This window comes from Chaetura pelagica, unplaced genomic scaffold (genome assembly GCF_000747805.2).
Source record: "Chaetura pelagica isolate M959 unplaced genomic scaffold, ChaPel_1.0 scaffold221, whole genome shotgun sequence".
Taxonomy (NCBI): domain Eukaryota; kingdom Metazoa; phylum Chordata; class Aves; order Apodiformes; family Apodidae; genus Chaetura; species Chaetura pelagica.
In genome coordinates this window covers 6,516,991-6,537,567 of record NW_009952533.1, presented here as the reverse complement: position 1 = coordinate 6,537,567, position 20,577 = coordinate 6,516,991, and the positions used below count along the sequence as shown (strand labels likewise).

The 20,577-nt window shown below is 40.3% G+C and overlaps 1 protein-coding gene across 2 annotated transcripts in view; it reads left to right on the top strand.

Annotated features, from left to right (window-relative positions):
- Positions 1–16,476, top strand: part of ELF2 (E74-like factor 2 (ets domain transcription factor)) — a 30,321-nt gene extending 13,845 nt beyond the window's left edge. The window contains exons 3-8 of one of the 2 annotated variants that reach the window (XM_010008921.1): positions 6,007–6,120; positions 7,136–7,273; positions 9,182–9,268; positions 13,357–13,549; positions 13,941–14,294; positions 14,757–16,476. In XM_010008921.1, the coding sequence (XP_010007223.1) occupies positions 6,007–6,120; positions 7,136–7,273; positions 9,182–9,268; positions 13,357–13,549; positions 13,941–14,294; positions 14,757–15,384 (1,514 nt within the window). In that variant the 3' untranslated portion in view covers positions 15,385–16,476. Of the gene's footprint in view, positions 1–6,006; positions 6,121–7,099; positions 7,274–9,181; positions 9,269–13,356; positions 13,550–13,940; positions 14,295–14,756 lie in introns of both variants that reach the window. The other variant, XM_010008920.1, reaches the window with a different exon arrangement.
- The last annotated feature ends 4,101 nt before the right edge of the window (positions 16,477–20,577 follow it).

Genomic DNA, 20,577 nt, shown 5'->3' with positions numbered 1-20,577 from the left:
GCTTCCCCGCACGACCGGGACCTGCAGCCCCCGGCCCAGCCCAGCCCCGCCGGGACCGGGGCCCTGCACCCGAGGTGTCGGGGACCTGTTCAGAGCCGGGCACGGTTTGACCTCCTTGGTTCCGTTAAACCCGCGACTCCTGACAAGGTGTCGCCCCGGTGATCCCGGGAGCTGCCCTGAGGCGCAGCACAGCCCTGAGGCGCAGCACAGCCCTGGGGAAATCACCAGCGAGGCCGCGCTGCTCAGGAGCAGCGGTTCGACCTCAGTCGTTCGGGTCTCCGCAGACCTCGTACCAGCTGCGGCTTTATTTCTGTCCTCGTGTCGTGGAGCTCGGTTTCCTATCGTTGTCCTTGGAGGTGGTACCGAGTGTGGCGTTAGAGGTCATGAGCTGCGCCAGGACAGGAGCTAACCACGAGTGTCCCTGTACTGCCTTTGTCTTGCAGGGGTTTTTAGGAACGTGTGCTGAAGGTAAACACTGTCGCTTGCAGATGTATGAACACACCCTTTTAAAAAGTGGAGCAAGTCACCTAATGTTCATCATCGCTTTGTTTAATGCGGAGAAACACCCAGGCGTTTTTGGAAGGAGGAAGCCAGCCACGGGCACACACAGAAAGCCCCAGCAAAGCGGCTGGTGCCTGTTCTGCTGCAGAGCAGGGAAAGCGGAGGGTGTCATAAGCATTTCGGGACTCTCCTGTGTAGGGCAGAGGGGAGGCCCTGGCTTGGCTCCTAGAGCACACCTCTGGTGTCTGCAGGGCTTGCTGCTGCTCCAGGGGTTTTCAGTTACTTGCTTTTGAGTTCTGATTGTCAATGACTAGAGAAGGTTTTAAGTAGTTGACTATTGTGTCAGCAGCTTCTTAAGTCGCTGTAGCTAGGTGGCTTGGGAGCCAACCCTTAGATAAATAACAAATGACCTTTGTGTTGCTCTTTCTGACGTCTTTAGCCCAACCAGCTTAGGTTTGTTTTTTTTATATTTGCATTGCAGTGCGGGATACAGATACCTGCAGGTGTCTAGTGCTCCCATCCTCATACTGTCAGGATACGGTATCTGTTTACTTATTTATGCACGTAAAGGGTAGCACGTGGATTTAAGAGAGGATTCCTTTATCCTAAGGGATTATATTAATTATGCCTTGCCTTTTCCTGTGGTTGTTGGCCTCAGTGTTGACAAAACTACAGCGTGTTTGATAACTGCGGGAAGAAGGCTGGACCAAAATTGTTACTGCTGCAGGTTACCTTAATTGCTCTTTGTAAGAGCAACTCCTAAATGGCTTCACAAAGATGTGTTTTGGATTTCAAGCTAGTTATTTCTTTCAATATTGGGCTGAAAACATACGGCTCACAGGAAAGCAAGTGTTTTGAGATGATGGCTCTGGTCTTCCTCATTGATTGCCGCTATGTAGTGCGTTATGTATCATCCTTAAGTTGTATGCAGCTGAGTCTTTTGAATTAACAAAGCTAGGCTTAGGGAAATACTACAAAACAGGGAATTGTTCTTAGGTTTCTGAACAAATGTCTGCCATAAAACAAGCAGTAAAGTGAAAATGTTTTTTTTTCCAGTCAAGTGTTGCTTATGGAAAGATTTCTCGGTATTACCTATAGGGCCAATTCAACTGTTTTTAATTAAAATGTGGCTTAAGCACTGTTGCTACCTTCCACTGCTGTTTACTGTGGTCCTTTAAATGCTGAGATAAAACAACCATGTGAACGCCAGTAAACTTTAATGAGGTCTGTTAGTTTCTGTGTAGTCACTCTTGACTGAGTTACATGCCTGGAATTGTGAATTCTTCATTAAAGTATCGCTGTGGTTGCCTGATAGTATTAAAGGATAAGCTATTGTAAATCAGGTGCTGGAGTTAAGTGTCGACCTTGTAAGTGCAGACATTGATAACCCTTCAGATAAAGAGGGGAGAGCTGTAGCTCAGGTTCTAAGAGTACCATTTTTACAATTTGAGTCAATTTTTTTTCCTCTCACTGCTTGCTTTAACTCATTTTTTAAACTCTTGTTTTATGTTGAAACTGGGAGTATTATTAAAAAATGGGTATATTGTAAGTATTCTCTTCTGCAAATCTAAAGTACAACCCTGTCAGACTTAATTACCAACTTAGCTATTTTGTAGCAGCTGTTGAGAGCCTTGAATAATCTACTGTACAGGCTATTCATTTAGAAAGTGAAGCTAGAAGACATTAGGTCAACAGTGAAGATATAGTACATCAACTAACCTACTTACCTGTTCACATTTTAAAAATGGAAATTATTTTCTTTCCTAAGATAATTTTTTTTTTTTCTGAAAACAGACCAGAAACTTTATCAATTAAGAATTTTAAAATAATGCAAAGGAATAAGATTTATTCAGAAAAGCAGTGAGATGAGCTTTGGTTTAAAAGAATTAAAGATGCATGGCGGTGTTTGCTCTGATGTGTTCTAGATCAGTTCTCGTGTTACTCTGTTACCGAAGTCTGGAAAATCCACTTTTGTCCTCTTAAGCTACTTTACTTCATTTGGGCAAGTAATGTTCTTCCTGAAATGAGTATATAAGATTACAGACCTATATCATAAGTTGTTTACTCAAGCAGTGCAGTCTGTTTTCACTTTGAGAGTCTTAGATGTGTGCACAGTGGTACCATATTTGGTAGTATAAATGTAACGGCAAATTTGTGAATTGCGCATTTTTAATTAAATGAGTAGTGCACATCATTCTTGAAAATTTGCTGCTTGTGCATCACAGTCTTGGATGTGCTGTGGGAAGAGTACGGTTGCTGTGATGATGTATGTTTGTGCGGCTCAAACTGCGCCTGAAAGTAAATAACTGCCAGTGATTTTCTGTGGTGATGGCTTTTGACTGAGGTTGACTTTTTTTCTTATTGCCGAATCCTGCTCTTTTGGTTTGCTTTTTTCCTGTATTGTGATGCAACCATGATTTAGTTGATGGCATTTGGTCTAGTCATCTGCAAGAATAGCTGCCTGTTTTTTCCTTGTCCCATCCCCTGGCTGAGAGAACCTGTTCCCCCACTTAATATTTTGGGATATTTTTTTTACTTCTTTGGTATTTTTCATTAGTATCCTGTCTCCTGACTGAGCACTCTGCCTTGCTGTACTCTATTGGGCATTTTCTGTTATGGCAAAAAGACATTTTATGTAAAGTTTGTGTTTAAATACAGATTGGCACCTTTCCAAATGCTTTGGTGCAATAACGTTGCCTGAGAGCAACCAAGAACTCCTAATGCTCCAAACACTTCTGAGGCTAAAGCCATGGGCTGGCGAAAGGAGATTGTAGCTAACTGAGAAGACTTCGAACTTGCTAATAGCACTCATTTTAGTAAGTATTCTAACATATGTCTTTTTGGCAATGTTAGGTTAGTTTCTTAGCTATCATGATAGACAGACAGCATCTGTGTTGTTCCAGCCAAAGCCATGAAGTGTTACTATTTTTTGCTTGGTGTTTTTAGGTGGCAGTTTCAGTGGAGTCCTGAGTAACTCTTGTTGGAAAAACCTTTATGAAGTATTTATTTTCAAATGTCAGAGGTGTTTGAGGAGCAGGTAATGCTATTTTTATTGGAAATTGAAGGGTTACTTAGGGCAGAGGTTGGATGGCTTATTGGCCTCTTTGCTTTGCTGTTGTGGTATTGCAGTCTTAGTCTCTCATGCTGGGGGTTTGCATCTTTCTTCCCTCCACTCTCAGCCCTTCTGCAAAATGCCATAATAGTGGAAAAATATAAGGGTAGCATTCAGCTTTTTTGCTTTGTTCCTGCTCTCTGCTAAGTACTTCTTAGTTGTGGTGTAGCATCTAAACTGTTCCCTATAGGAAATACTGTTGATACAAAAGTAGGAAAAAACTTAAATGCTTTTAAGCTTTTAACAGTTGATGACTTCAATAAACGATCAACTTACTAAGCTTCTTTATAGAAGTGCTGGGCATACTGAACCTGGTATCTGCATAGACAGAAGCAAGCTAACTAAGTTGTCCCAAAAAGGATAACCAGCAGAAAAAGAAATGAAGATTGTACAGCTCTTTGCTGCAGAGGAGACAGAAAGATTTGTGAAAAATCTTTAGAGTAATAGATATATTAAATGCCGATTTGGACTTTCTAATTTCAGTATTGATGTAGAATTGATATATTTATAATAACAAGATGAATATTGTTCCTGTATTCTCATGATCAGTGGGAAGTTTTACCCATTACATGATGGGAAACTTAGTCATCAAGTGCTGTGCAACTCAAGTTTCTCTTTAGAAAGAAGAGTACTGAGGTAGTGTGTTTCCTGCACGACCCCTCAGTTTTAGTGCAGGTGTTCAGCCTCTAACTCGGGACACCCCGAAACTGCTGCTTGGGAAAGAAACAGCAGCTCTCTGGGCATGGGAAGCACTCCGGAGCTGCAGCTGGGGAAGTCTTGCTCACAGTGCTAAACTCTTGCTGATTGCCCCTGATTATCTGCGGAGCATAGTATGCAGTAGAGGCCCTTTCCTTTAGTGTAATTTTCCTGTGATAGTATGCAGTAGAGGCTCTTTCCTTTCGTGTAATTTTCCTGTGCTCCCGAGTAGGCTTTTATTGTTCCCAGCCGGGGGTGGAAGGTGTGGTGGAATGTCAGCTTTATCAGACATCTACTACTTGAAAAGATAAAGCGCCCTAAATAGCACTGCAGGAGAGTGGATCCCAGCAGCCAGCCAGTGGCTGGGCAGATGGGCTGAGTTTGGGAGATGTTTCAGTCACCCGGAATTTGACATTTGTTCATCTTCCAGATTGCGTTTACTCTCGGCTTCTGGTTTATAAGTTTAGTCTGCTGGCTAGTAGCTTTTTCAAGTTTTTAATTCTTGTGTTTACTGCAGTATGCTGGAAGTTTTATGTGTGCCTCAGTGAATTTGTTTGTGTCTGGCGTTTTCTTAACTCGGGAGCAACGTTAGCAGCATTTTCCCTGCTTTCTGCTACATGAACCTCAAGTTGTTTCTTAGATGTTTTCAGTAACAGGATAGGTGCCTTGAAGTTCTCATAGAGAATTAGTACCAAATCCTCTTTAGTTCTCAGACACTGGAGATAGGTGACCCTGCTTACGCTAAAGATAGATTTCCTGGGCTGCTGGCTGCTTCGCTGGAGCAGTTGAGCTTTGAGCAGATGGCCATAAATGGAAAGAGCAACTGGAGAGAGCCTTTGTACCTTAGCCAGAGTGTGGATGATGTGCAACAGGTGTTTCTGCAGTCACCACTTTTAAAAACCTTTGCAAGGGTGAGGAATATTGAATTGGCTGTGGGTAGAATTGTAGTTTTAGTTGATAAGTTGTTTTGTGGTTTTTTTAAGTGTTGCTGCTGTGTTCAAGTTGCTGTGATCTGCACTGTATCAAACTTAAATGTGCTTTCTTGAAGTTTCTTTAGATTATTTTTGATTAATTACTTAGTTTTCATAAACTTTTAGAAAGTGAAAAAAAGAGATATTTTTACTTTCTTCCCTTAGTTATCTCTTAAAAAATACACCCTGCATACTGTTTGTTATGCTTTGTGTTTCACTTTTTAACAACCAAGCCTGTTAAACCCAACACAGATATTTTTTAATGTTGGAAAACAAAACTGGATATATCTTTTTTGAAAACCAATCTTGTGTTTATATATATATATATACACACACACACATTATATAATTATGCAAGTAGACTAAAAATGTGAAGAGAGGTGACCTTTAGATTTTAATGGGATAATAGTTGTAGACCATAGTACTTCCCTGCTCTGCTGTGGTAGTTTGTAACCATTGTCATCACAGTCTGGTTTGTTCTGGCTAGCTAGAAGGTAGAAAACATATCAAGAAGTCTGCTTCTGTGAGCTCTTGAGCACCTCATAGAAATGAGGGGCTTGGTTGTGAACCAGAAATCTAATCTAGGAAATGACAGTGTGGTTCTGCTTATCTCATGTCTTCCCTAAATATTTGTGACAATTTCTGGATTTTCATGTTTAAGATTGAGTAGTGTGGTTGTAGACTCTAATCTGTTCTCAAGATTTTATTTTTTTTTTCCTTCTACAGTGGAAGCATCGGTTCATGGAAGTAATGTGCACTGCACAGATAAGACAATTGAAGCTGCAGAGGCCTTGCTTCATATGGAGTCTCCTACCTGCCTGAGAGATGCCAGGAGTTCTGGTATGTCAGCCATGGTTTCTGCACTGTGAACCATTTCTCCTTCCACCAATTAGTGAAACAAGCAAGTTGGGAAACCTGCTTCTGTATGCTGTTTAAAATATGTGCTTGGTTATTTCAAAACTATTGATTTGTTTTTGAGATTTTGCATGATTTCGCCACCCTGTAACAAGCATACTTAGAGATGAAATAATGGATCTGAGAGAGGTTGTTGTGTAGAGATCCTTGAGTAGCTGCACATTTTAAGTGAATGTTTGTCTTTAGGGAGACATTTTTTCACTGTGCAGGTGACCAAGCCCTCGTACGCGTTGCTCAGAGAAGCAGTGGAGTCTCTATCCTTGGAGATTGTTCAGAACCTTTCTGAACATGGTCCTGAGGAGCTGATTCGAGGTGGTCCTGCTTGAGCAGGGGTTTGGACTAGGTGTCCTCCAGGTTTCCCTTCCAACCTTAACCATTCTGTGGTTCTGTGAATTTGACATTTTAAATTGTTAAAGTGAAGAGTTATTTTAAGGGAAGAGTATTTTAATCTGTCTTTCTATTTTGGTAAGAATATCTGAATACACTGTGATATCGGCGTTAATCATTTTAAAAAATAAAACTTAATGTTGATGATTACTTTTAACTTGATGTTCCTCCTGAATTTACTTAATATATGTTGGATGAAGTAATGGTCAAACTGAGACTCAAAAGCTACAAATTAGGAAATGGAGATCAGAATAAGGATCAAGGATTAAGCTCTAATTTGTTTCATTTAAAGTTGAGTTTAGTTCTAAAGAGTATTGGTATGATACTTGTCTAACAATGCTGACAAGCATGCATATTTTTGGGAATAGGTTTAATTTTCTAGGTGATAGGTTATTGGAGTAGAATGTAGCTATACTGTTGCAAATTGTATGCTCTGTTTTAATTAATTTAATGTAAGACACATTAAAATAATCAGATAGAAACATCATCCGATACTATTTTTTTTCCCCCCTCATAGTGGAAGTTTTTGTCCCTCCTTGTGTGTCAACCCCAGAATTTATCCATGCGGCTATGAGGCCTGATGTGATCACAGAAACTGTAGTGGAGGTATCAACGGAGGAACCTGAACCAATGGATGCATCTCCTGTTCCAGCCTCCCCTGATATCCATGAACCAATGAAAAAGAAAAAAGGTAAGTATGGCTTAAAGCAATCTCGAAGTTTATATCTGCTGTGCACTGCTGCAGGTGGTGCAGTTGATTCTGGTGGAGGTAGGTTAGATGATTTGATTTCTCTGCTCATATAATCAGACTGATGGGAGTCTGTAATGCGAGTTCTTTGAAAATGAGTCTGCAACAGGATAAAAGAAAAATACAGCGAGAGAATTTGCTTCATCAAGCCGTAAGGGAAGATGTTATATTTGTGGTCTGTAAGCACAGTTTACAAAGTGGAGGAAAAGTAGAGAGGGATTCAAACAGGACTTGTGTGGGTAACCACTGGTGGCTGAACTACGGATAGATTTGGAGAGTGGGTAGGCTTGGTATTCTTCCAGTGGAACGACAGGGTAAATACTAACTTACAGTTTACAGAAAAAGATCTTCATTGTGAGAGTAGTATCTTATTTGTCTGATTGGCATGTCTTGGAGGATAAACTATTCAGAGCAGTGTTTGAGTTCTAAGCATTCAGCTACCAAATGAGAGGTTGGCACCTGGTGAGCTTTATCTCTGGTCAAGCAGTTTTCTTATAAGCATTAATACAATTCAGATAACTGTGGGAATAGTTTTTCATTAGATCTTCCAGGCATGCTAAAATGGAATGTTTGCTTGTAATTTAGAGGAAAAATACTGCAGTGTAGTGATAAAGTGATACAAATCTTAAGATCTGTGAGGTTTAGATTTACTAAAAACACAAGTAATGGTAACTACTGTAAATCCTATAGCCAATAAAATGATTCTTAAAGCTTTTTGGTAGCTGTAGTTGTATTTAAACTGTCTTTATATTCCACTGTCAAGTGGAGTGGTTGTTACTGGGGCATATTGCTTTACAGGGCTCAGGAAATTCTGAAATTTTACAAAGGCTATTTTGTAAATACATTTTTCCTATTACAGAGTCCAAATCTGTGCTCTCAAGTGTGTGAGGTCATTTAGTGATCCTTACAGAGCCATTACTTTGGTCTTCATAATGAATGCCTTTTGAAAGTCAGTGTTTAATGAAGAACATTGTTAATTAGCAAAAAATTAATGCTCTTGTGTCTGGGCTAGGAGAGTTAATTGTTAATTGCTGCTTGCCTTTAATTGACGGCAGAAGCATGGACTGTTTACAGCCTGTTGCCAGAGGGTGTGATCCTCTGCCTTGCTTGGGCCTGTTTACCTGGAGAGAAAAGGTCACTGAAAGTGTGAAAGGATGATGAAACCTCGGGTCTTGCTGGGAGAGGATTTCCCTGGGAGAGGAAGGCAGTCCCCTTCCTAAGCCTCATGGCAGGGGCAGGGGAGGAGGAGGTGTCTGGGAGCCCTGCCAGCCCGCAGGGAGTGGAGGGCAGCTGGGGACTGCGGCTCAGGGGGCCTGCACACTGCCCCCAGCTGTCCTGCCTCGATGGGGCTGCAGGTGCCCTTGTCTTAAGGCTCTGCCCTTTGTGAATCCCCTACAGCACCACTCACAGGCTGAGTGGAAGCTTTTATCTATAGATTTACCAGACAGGTACAAGTGGGAAATTAATGTTCATTATCTCAGTAGTAAAATTGCTTCAGAAATCTGATGCTTTACCAAAAACAAAGCAAAATAAGAAATACTACATTTGAGAGTCAAACAGAGACCGGATGACAGACACTGGTGCAAATAAATTTTTTTGCTTTACACATCTGGTGCTTATCTCACCTGCCATTAGCTTGTCTGAGTTAAATCTGTTGAAATAAGCAACCAAATGATGAATTAAACTGGATGTGCAGTAGTAGTAATCTTAAGAATGTAAGTTTGTCCATACTGTAGCAAGGAAATCGCAGGGGAAAAAAATGCATTAACTGTTCTTTTCAGCATAGACAAACTACAGAATACTTTAATTCGGCATATGATTAATACTTCCCTTCCTGTGCTTTGCGTGCAGCTGGCCGTAAACCGAAGACCCAGCACTCGGCTATATCTGATGGGTCTCCAGATCTAGGTATAAAGAAGAAACCTAGAGAAGGCAAAGGTATCTTTTTCCATGTATCAAGTCTTTAAGTTATGCAGTGTGTATATATTGTATCTGTCACAGGAAACACACAGATCTTTAAAAGTTTGGTGGGAGAGTTCATACGGACTTCATTGGAGTTTTTATTTGATGCCTTCACATTTGTTTATACAAGATCAAGCACAAGAACACGTGGAATTGCTCTAGAAGTGCCTTGTAATACACTCTGCAGTGAATAGGCTTTCTGATTTTTCATTTGTTTTGCTTTAATTTTATTGAGGCATGCTCTTTTTTGTACTGTGCATTACCTTACTGCTAGACACAGAATTTGTTAAGCTACTGCTGAAAGGTTTGTTCTTAAGTAGAAGCAGCTTATGGGTCTTTGTAATGGTGGTGGTTGAAAATACGTTTTCTTAGTTGATTCACAAACTTCAGTGGGAATATGTTGTTTGACTAGTGTATTCAGTTTGACAGAAGGGGAAAAACAGAGTATTATATGTTTCTTTACTGGTTGAGTGAGGGGTTTTGTGCAGGAGAGTCATGTTTTCCTAATGTTTCTCTTGATAAATAATGGGTTCTTTCTTGAACTCCATGCCTCTGCTACTTACCTAGCAAGGAGACACTAGGGCATTTGCTCACAGGTTACCTTTGAGTTGGCATATACTGTGGCAGCTCTTCCCCTGGTTGTAGGTGAGAAACATGGATCTCTTCCTCACTTACTCCACTGAAAGTTGCTTGGAGAAGTTGCTATGGCCAGAGGAAGCAAAGCTTAGTGACTTTCAGTGGCAGCGTACTAGCTGGAAGAGGGTGGGGGTTTTCCACTATTACTTTGGGATTTGTTTGAAAGCAGGATCTCAGCTGTTTACATAATTCCTTATCTGGATACAGCTCTAGAGTCATCACTTTTGCCAGTAGGGCAAGGAGGAATGGGACTGACTCATGTCATGCAGATGTTAGCTCATGAAAACCAGTGCAAACAGTAATTAAACTTCCCTGCAGTGGCCACTGTTGCTGTCTTTGGATTTGGGTGTAGCAGTGGACCTCAGTGGAGGTTGCAGATGTTTGCATCTTAGAAGGATGTCTTGTTCAGGTTTTTTTTTTTAGTATTCTTAAAGCATTCTTAGCTTCCTTTCATATTTTGATTTCAGTATAACAGCTTTCTGTTATCTGAATAGTACTTTTAAAGTGTCCCAGTTCCTAATTTCCTGCACAAATAACTTTAAGAAAGGAGACCTCTATTTCTGTCTCTTCTAGTTTTAATCTGTACTGGTAATTTCACTTTGTAACTGTTTGTTCAATGAAGTGGGAGATGGTACTGCTTTGGGGTTGATGTTTGTTGTTTCTTTTTTTTTTAAATTTCTGTGGACCCTCATAATGATCTACTTATGTCTCTTGTTCTCACAAAGTACCTAATCCCATATTTTACACTACAACTGGCATTTTTTTTTTTTTAAATGTAAGCTATCTTGATATCGTGCCAAATATTTTGTTACTGGATTTATTTTTTTGTTATTTATTTTAAAAAATTACTTGCAAGTATAGGCTATTTTACATGCAGTGTGGTTTTGGAAAACCAGGACTTACTCCTAGAGCTCAGTACTGTCAGCAGAGTTAAGATGTGGAGGAGGAGGACAGCTGGTTGTGCACATTTAGAAAGGGGATCACTTCTTGTCCATGTCCTTAGTGCATTCCTGATACTTTCTGGTGCAAAGTGAAGCAGCTGTAAATCTGATTCAGTTCTGCCCTTTGTTCAGTGTATTTTACAGAACTGGAGACCTCCTAGTATTTTTTCTTGAAGTGAAATAGTAGTACTTTTTTGTCCTCGCATAATGGATTGTCAATTTAGGCATGGTTTCTCTTTCCATCTTCTGTTTTTCATTTAGATAAACACTCCATTTAAAGTGTAAGCATTCGGAGGGAGCAAAATTGGCTTGAAGCCGCTCCGCACAGATGCCGGTACCAATATGACGGTTCCTTGACAGACACAATGCCTTGTACCATTCACATACTTTCTGGCCATTAATCCTTCTATTTTGAGATGACAGCTAACATTCTGAAGTAGCTGGCAGCTGTAATAATTGGCTAGCCACAAAAATGTCTTTCATTGTGCAAAATGTATTGAAGTGAAGATGGGTAATTATTGCATCTAGCTCAGTGGCCACTTGCAGTACTGGTTGCTCTGAGACCTCTCAGGAGTGGAGATGAGAGCTGTGTGCTGTTACATAGGGTTTCTGTCTTCCTAGCAAGGGCCAATATGTTTGTCTACCAGCTGGACTTAGGGATGCTTAAAAGTGGCACGAGTGTAAGCCAGTTCAGATAATATGTTTCACAGCCATGCCTTTCTTCTCCTCAGGAGTTGGTAAGTTTGAATTCATAGTAAGAAAGTCTGGTTCTGAGGAGAAGGGGTTTAAAAAGAGTTCAAAATTGTATAAACATTTATAATATCAGCATTTTGTGTTAATCCATAGCAACTATAGCTGGCACAGTAGCCCACCTGAAGCATCACTGGGCCTTACTGGCAACAGCGGATGGCTTCTGAGTAATATAGGTATTGCAAAAACCTCCTGGGAGAGGGGAAAATGTAATTTAGGTCAATATAGAGTATGAGGGAAAATAATAAAACTGCTGAGTCAGCAATACTGTTCCTGCAGAAAAATTCGGCACTTCCAGGAATTATTTCTCTTGAAGTTCCCATTTACTTCCTAATATTGAAGCCCACATACATTTCATACATTTTTGCAAAGAATCTGTTGCAGATTGACAGTGTTTGGCTGTGGACCCAGAAATTCAATTTCTGAGGAGCTAAGGGAAAAAAGAAAATAGATTAATTGCCTAAAATCTAGGATAGCTGTCCTGCTACAGTCAGTACTTGCTGCTTATTGGAGCGTGTGGTAGAATACATTTATTTGTTGTCTGGGAGGTGGTTTTCTAGAAGATGGAAACTATATTTTACCCTTTGAAGTTTTTTGAAGATGACTAACTTCTTGGAATCTTCAACAGTGGTCTTTAATCTGCCTTAATGTATTTTAGTTGTCTTCAGCATGGCATAACAGGCACTGTGCTGGGCCACTAAATCTCAAGAATTAATGACGTTTTGCACAAAAAGAAGTAAATCAATATATTATTTGGCCCATGTCACGTTCTGGAAGTGTCATCAAGGGAAGAACAGGGATTAACATTCTGAAGTTAGTATTCTTGTAGCTCTGTCTTAGGTCTCCCTTCTCAGATAACTTGAAGACTCTTTTCCAGTTGTACAAATTGGAAAATGATTATTTTTTTCTTCAGCTTCTCCTCCCCTTTTCCTAGATGGAAGTGGTGTAGTCAGAGTGCAGACAACTCCCATGTTATATTTTATGCCATCCTGATAGTCACTGTCTTGGGGCTCCTCTGATGGAAATGGTACACCTCTTGGATAACATTCTTCTGTAGGCTGACTTCATACTATATCCCCCTAATTACAGAAAGGTACATGGGATTTCTGCCATATGAATACTTATAGCAGAAAGCTGAACTGGCTGTGCACCTAGAAGGATGCTGATCACTTTGCAGCATGTATTTGGGAAGCATCAGAACATGGGGCTGTCACCAGTCAGTGTGAGGGTCCCAGTTCCTGGACAGGAGGGGTTATGTTACAAACTTAACCACAGTTGAGATAGCTTGTTATTGAAGGTTGTATGCCTTTTAAAAATTACTTGCTTGCTGTCCTTCAGTGTCACAAAACTCATTATGGCATTCTCATTAGCTGTTTAAGCAAATCTGAGAAGAAAATTCTGAGTTCCTGTCCTGCCCCTGCTGAAGAGATGTAGATTGTAGTGACTTGGAATGTCCTTCCCATACTTTTCAATAACTGAGAATGGGTGCTGGGTTGAGCAAGCTCCTGTGCTATATAATAGATCACTTGGATTAGTTCCTTTCAGAGTGTAAATATTTGTGGAAGCTTCACCAAACTTAACAGGATGAATGTGCATCAGTAGGTTACATTATATACCATCCCATCTTCTGTGTAATATCTGCTTGCAATGCAGGTCATTCAGAGTTACCTATATATGGAGAACTTTCTGTTACTTTTAAAAATGGGTTTCTAATATTTGAATCCTTTGTGATTATAGGAAATACAACGTACTTATGGGAGTTTCTTCTGGACCTTCTGCAGGACAAAAATACTTGTCCTCGATATATCAAATGGACGCAGCGAGAGAAGGGAATCTTTAAACTTGTGGACTCAAAAGCTGTCTCCAAACTATGGGGAAAACACAAGAACAAACCTGACATGAACTATGAGACTATGGGAAGAGCTCTGAGGTAAAAAACTCTTACATCCTTAAGTTATCTGCTGTAGTTCTTACTTTCAGTCTTAATTTTGCTTATTGAAATATAACTTTTGAAATTTTAAGAGCTTTGCCCTCTTGCTGACTTAGCTGTTTAAAAAGCACCAGTCTTGCATTTTGTATTACTTGTTTATGTTACCAGTTAATTTGCAATTTGATTCCTGAAGTATGTATTTAAAGGGTCAATTTTTTTCCAGCTGTGTCCTTCAGATACTTTGTCAGTGTGCTCTGCCAGCTTCTTTCCATACCTTCTCACATTGTAGGTTTTACTGTCGTTACTTCAGATTTTCTCGTTAGTATAGAATGAGATTTTCTTTAAAACCTTTCACTAGATTGGTTACTACTTAATTGTACTTCTCTTGCAGATACTACTATCAAAGAGGAATCCTTGCAAAAGTTGAAGGACAGAGGCTTGTATATCAGTTTAAGGAGATGCCAAAGAACATAGTTGTCATAGATGATGACAAAAGCGAGTCCTGCAATGAAGATTTGTCAATGCCTACAGATGAAAAGTCATTGGAAAGAGTGTCTTTATCTGCAGAAAACCTTTTAAAAGCAGCAACCTCTGCACGTGGAGGAAAAAACTCCTCTCAGTTAAGCTGTACCAGAACAGAAAAAGCTGTCACCAGAGTTGTGAATATTGCCTCGCCAGCGCATGATACATCGTCATCTCATCCCTCAACTACCACTAGTACTGTCCCAGCAACAACAGCTCCCAGGTTTGTATTACACATGGCTCGGGCTTGTCATTTGCTAATGACAAGCAAATTTTTGGTTAGTAGGCTGTCTTTTAGTGGTTTTGGTTTATGTTTTACATGTTGGAAACTGTTTCTGATTTTCAAGCAGTGGTGTAACATGGCAAAGTACTATGGAAGTCTAGTTTATAAAGTCAGAGCCAACTGTCAATATGCTTGCCCTCACATGTTACATAGAGAGAGGGAGCAGGGAGAAAGACTGGGAGGGGGGGAAGAAGAGATGAATGCTGATAAATTTCCAAAGTCCTATTGCTAGATGTGCAGAGGTTTGGGGTTGGTTTATTTGTTTTTGTTCGTTTTGCTTGGTGTTTGTTTTTTTTTTTAAAGAAGCAATTAACAGTGTGTAGATCCTAGATTTGTCTATCCCTCTTGTCAACTCTAATGGTGCCCTGTGTTTTGTCTTAAACACACACCTTTATTTTGCAGGACTGTACGTGTGGCAATGCAAGTGCCTGTTGTAATGACCTCCCTGGGGCAGAAAATCTCCACCATGGCAGTGCAGTCTGTAAATGCAGCATCACCCTTAATAACCAGCGCAAGTCCAACAACCCCAACAACTCCAAAGGTAGTAATCCAGACAATCCCTACTGTGATGCCAACCTCTGCTGAAAATGGAGACAAAATCACAATGCAGCCTGCCAAAATCATTACGATCCCTGCCACACAACTGACCCAGTGTCAGTTACAAACAAAAACAGGCCTGTCTGGGTCAGGAAGTATTAACATCGTGGGAACTCCGTTGGCTGTTAGAGCACTAACCCCAGTGTCTATAGCTCATGGAACACCAGTAATGAGACTGTCTGTGCCTGCTCAGCAGGCATCTGGCCAGACTCCTCCCAGGGTGATCAGTGCAGTTATAAAAAGTCCAGAAGTTAAATCAGACACAGTGGCTTTAAAACAGGAACGTGAAGTGAAAACACTGCAGCTGGTAAAGGAGGAGAAGCCCTCAGATGGAAGCAAGACTGTGACCCATGTAGTAGTAGTTAGCACACCCTCAGCCATTGCCCTTCCTGTAACAATGCAAACAGAAGGAATTGTAACGTGCGAGAAATGAAGAATGGGTTGCTTCCAGCATGGACTGCTAGACTGTTACGGTTTGGAATATACTGACATAATTGGGGGAGGGAAGTGGACGCGATCGCCAAGTCAAAAAGGAGAGTTTTGAAATGTTAATAAACATGCATATGTTGAAGACTTTCTGAAAAAAAAAATTATTTTCCCGTGTTTCAGTGGGAATTGAACCACATTGTTGATATGCTGACAAAAACTGCCTCTTACAGTTGGGAAACAGTTGAACCTATGGAGAAGGAAAAATTAGAGGGACTGAAAAGGGACCAAACAGTTCACTACGCTACCTGTTACCAAGTTACACTAAAACCTGGAACACTAAAAGGGAGTTGTGTGAGAGGTTTGCCTTGGTTTTTAGTTTTCAGGGGGAGAGGAAAGTCTCATTGTTACAAGTGGCAAATTTGATGCATATTATATGCATACCAGCAATTACTACTGTGTGCCCACAGTACTCAACTGGTGCTATGTGAAAAACTCTGCTATTAGGTATTGTAGAATGTGAAATAAAGGAGAAGATTAAAGAGCTTCTAAAAGAAGACAGAGACCTGGAGGGATTTTTGTATCATACAGCTTAAGCAGATTCAAAATGAAAGCCTTAGACTGATTTTCAGTAATCTTTCTTGAAATAAGCTAATGGCTTGTTTGTGTAAAGCTTTTTTATAAAACAAATTTTTTAAAAATCTTGTACCTAGCACAGTATTGTTATAGAATTATATGTAACATATTTTGTATGGTAGTTAAAAGTCTGTCTAAATTTCTTAATTGTGGACAAGATAGCAGAAGGCAGAAAGCCTTCTGCTGTAACATGCCTGTATCTCATTTAGCTTTGACCTCCATGCATACATTTCAGTTTCAGCTCTACTCTGTCACTTGAAAGGTCACGCCCAGCATGAGCTTTTTGTCAGGTAGTTCTAAACCTGTAAATTTTTTTTAGTTGAAGTTAAGAGGGAAGTACCAGTGTTCAGAATGAACTATAATAGTTTGTATATTCAACATTTGAAGTATATTCTATTTTGTTGTACTCTTGTTTCAAAGTGTATTCAAGTAGGTTTTACTGAAATATAGAAAGGAAATTTAATGGTGTTTGGTCTGCTTTTTATTTTTTGCTTTTTTCTTCCAACCTATTAACCTTCTCTTCTGCTTATTTGAAATCTTCCAGGCAATTCAGCCTAAGATAGCTGATATAGTGTGGAACCTTGGAACTCCTCACTGCTCCAGTACTCCGAACGGCTGACCAGCTCTCATACAGTACATTGAAATATTTGTCACAGAAATTTCTGTGGAGCTTGCAGTAGTTGATGAGGTAACTTCTGACAGGGGTCTAGTTCTCTTAAGCTTTTTCAGGACGGTGAGCATACGCAGTGTTCTTGCATTGTGACTAATCACATAAGGGCCAGGGTAGTAACTTGGTGTGTGTTCCCACTTGCAATACAAAGACGAAGACAGGGTTTGCTTAAATGAGTCTGAAAATCAGTAACTTCTAGAGTTCTCTGAACTACCGAACTATTCCTCCAGCTATACCTTGATTTCCTAAGGTCGCACTGCAAAGGAAAGGTAGAAAGGAGGAAACTTGGCTAGTACAGTGCGCTGATCTCTCTTACGATCTCATAGAGGCTACTGGTAGGTAGAAAAATGAGAAAAGTTAAATACTAAGTTACAGTGCTGGTCCTTTTGATGTTGTTGCCGTTGACATTTACAACTGTTGTTTTGGATTCAGCAAAAATACATTACTTTAGGTAATGTTTTTTTTTTCCCCTGAATGAAGTAAGTATCTAAATATGTTTTCTGTTTTTAATTGTGCTGAAGTTATGGATATCATGATACATTACTGCTGGGTACAGCTTGGGTGAGAACACACAGTACATAAATTACTCCATAGTTGAAGTCTATGTGCAAGAGTTTGGCTGAAAATAGATGCAGGGTAGCTTACCCTGTTTTCATAGGGACCACACAGGCGCTAAACAATTGCTGGAGAAGGAGCATATCAGCTTGTGGGTAGCCAGGTGCCCAGTGGCACCCCAAGTTTCTCGTGAGATGCCTTGGAAAGTGTTCAGAGCAGGAACTCAGATAATCTTGAAATAATTTAGGTCTTATATGGCCATCAGGGTACTTGATTCTGGAAGAGTAGTTTTATTGAAAATCTAGAGCTAAGGTCTTGAGTAACAATAAAGGAGACCAGAAATAAACACTTATGTTGAAGTTTATTTTTTCTCTTTAACTTTTAATACTGAAAAACAAATTACCTGTTGAGTCCTAGCAGTAAGCCCCATTCTTCTCTTTGACTGCTAAGAAATGTGGGTATATCCATACAGCCAGGCCAGCCTGTGGGGAACTTTGAAAGTCTTCTGAAAAAAAGGGGTTCTTTTTCATACTCTAAGCAGGGAAGCAGAGTTTAAGAACAAATTACTGAACAAGCTGAAGCAGGTAAAAAAGTGCTGTAGAAGGCAGTGATCTCTTTCACCAGCAGTTAAGCCAAAGAAGCAAAAGTTCTTACAGATGAGCTTACTTCTTTCTTGCCTGGGGTAGAGGATAAAGACTGCTTGACAGGAGGAAATGTGGGAGAAGGAAGAGGATTTCTGAATGCTGCCAATGAAGATGTAGGTTAGAAAGGGAAGTAGGGAGAAGTGGGGCAATGGGTTGACTAACTTGGTAGTCTGAGGTGTACTGATGTTACAAGTAAAGGGTAATGGAGCAGTGTGAAGAGAGGCAGGTAGAACAAATTGGAGCTAGAAGACAAGAGGAGAGAAAAGTAATAGCCTTTTTAAGCCTGCATTTGTAAGTAATTTTTGTAAGAAATCAATTTCTGAAAGGCTGTTATTTGATCATATATGAAAGAGGTGCAGTATCTCACAGAATGTAATGTATATCTCTGGAGTATTTGTAGTTGAGACTTTTCCGACACCTAATTTAGATACCCTGGAAGTCAAATGGGGACAGACTGTCTTCCTGGAAATAGAAAAGGATCCCCACTGGTGACCTTCTTGTAAGTCAGAGCCAAGATTTCATTGTGTAATGGCAAAAATTAAAGGAATGAAGGCACAGGTGTGTGCCACGGGTGAGATGGGCAGCTTGCAGCCATGCTCTGAGATGCTGCTGTCCCTCTCGGGGCTGCATCTTGCTCCAGAACTGCTGATGGTCCTTTGGCTCTCTCGCCTGGCCACCTGGCAAGTGGCACACGTGCTACAGGATGCCAGAGGATGTTTACCAGAAGTTTGTTAAGTGCTGCAAGAATCTCTGTCTCTGTGAGGATGGGCTATAACTGAAATGGAAAGGGTACTTAACTGGCTTCAAACAGTGGAGCCCCTTTTTAACCTTTCCTTTTGTGTCTGTACTTCTCATATTTATTATTTTTTTTTTTCCTAACTGAGCTGCTGCCTCTAAGTACAGGACAGGCTTTTTGTCACAGGTAGTGATTTCAACATCTCTGCTTAAGCACAGCTCTTAGCATTGCTTTGTGTGCACATGCTTACTCTGAGGTGTTCTGAGATTTGGTTGTTCTTCAGAAGTGGTGTGCAACCTAGGTAACAAGCTACTTACAAGAGGTATCTTCTCCCTGGGGATTTCTACAGCCAGATGTCAGAGTGGCAAGATTCCCACCTGTAACTGAAAGTCTCAGATCATTCTCTAGGTCTCTGCAACTTGCTTTTCAATGTGCTGCTTAATGCTGACATAATTGATTACTGTGTGGGCAAGAAATGTTTTTACTGGCAGTGTTGGAGGGCATGACCTCAGGATGAGGGAGCTTTAGTCAGGTTGGTGACATCTAAGATGGACAAAGGGAGGCTGAAACTCTGAAGAAGTTAGTATCTAGCTATTATACTTCTAGACTTTTGCAATCCCTTTGAAAACCTGTTACTTTGTCCATGTGTGGAAGTGGGACTAGCTTTTACATCTGAAGCTGGTGGCTCCTGTAGAAGAGTCCAGGCTTAAGTCAGACTTGGCAAATAGTAACTAGATGAGTGAGTGGAAAGAAACTACTGCGTAGTGAGCATGCTTTGTATAGAACACATTGAGACATACACAGCCATGATTTTACATATGTAGATAAAACATTTTTCTTTTTCAAATAACTTGTGATTGTTAAGTTATAAGAGGGACAAGGTAGTTCTGTGTAATCCAGAGGAAAAAAAAATCTTAACTGTGAGTTGCAACTCAGAATAAAGATAGGAACATCAGTTTTTCTGGGTTGTGGCAAGAAAAGTTTAAAGGGACATCCCATCCCAGAGACTGCTAGTTTTGTTACTCTTTCTGGGACAAAGTCCATCTTGGTTAGCATTGAAGTGTTCTGTGCTTTGACACAACTCAAGTGATCCAGATAAAGTGTGCAGCAGGCAAGGCTGAGCTCTTGGGATCCTCTGCTAATTGATTTCATCAACTTTAGAACTTTGGGGAATTACATCTGAGCTGATAGAGCCAGTGAGCCAGAGGCAGTCAAGAGCTGGTGAGAAAGTGGAGAGGTGTCTGCAGCCTCAGTTCTTACCCTGACACGTGCAGCAGGTATCTCAGTTACACGTGAAGAGTGTTACAGCCAGCACAAGCTAAATTTAATTTCTGTCTCATAGTGACAGTTCACATAGCAGGTATTTAGCTTATTAAGTGAAGAAGATCCAAGCAACACTTATCTACTTCTAATCTAATTGTTCGGCAAGAGAGATAAGTGTTTTAATAAGCTTGCAACAGCTTCTGCCTCTCAGCAAATTAAATAAGTGGGTCATTTCTTCCTTCAGCTAGCTTGAGGGTGAGGGAAAAGTGTCTCTGCTAAAGCTAATGCAGCTTCTATTCAAGATTAGAGCAGAAGGTCTGTTGAGACCTTTTTTAGTCTTGGTGTGCTTATAAGGCAGACAGCCACAAGAAGAGCTTTGAAGACATTTTTACTGTAAGAGTCATACTGCTATATAGGAAAAAAAATTAGAAACCTTCCTGCTTCTTCCTATGAAAAATATTTACTGTACTGATATTTATAGCAAGCAAAAGCATTTCAGTGCAGCAAACCTGCCTCTTGTTGAATAAAACAAATCAAAAGCAATGTTTTGTTTAGTTTTCCAAAAGAGTCTGTCTGCAAAATACATTTTACAGCAAGTCCTTGAATGAAAGGGTAAAGCTCACTGGGAAGTTAATTTCTGCATCTTATCTACCTTTTAAAATACAGCAGAAAGGGTTCATCATTGTGCTATAGCAG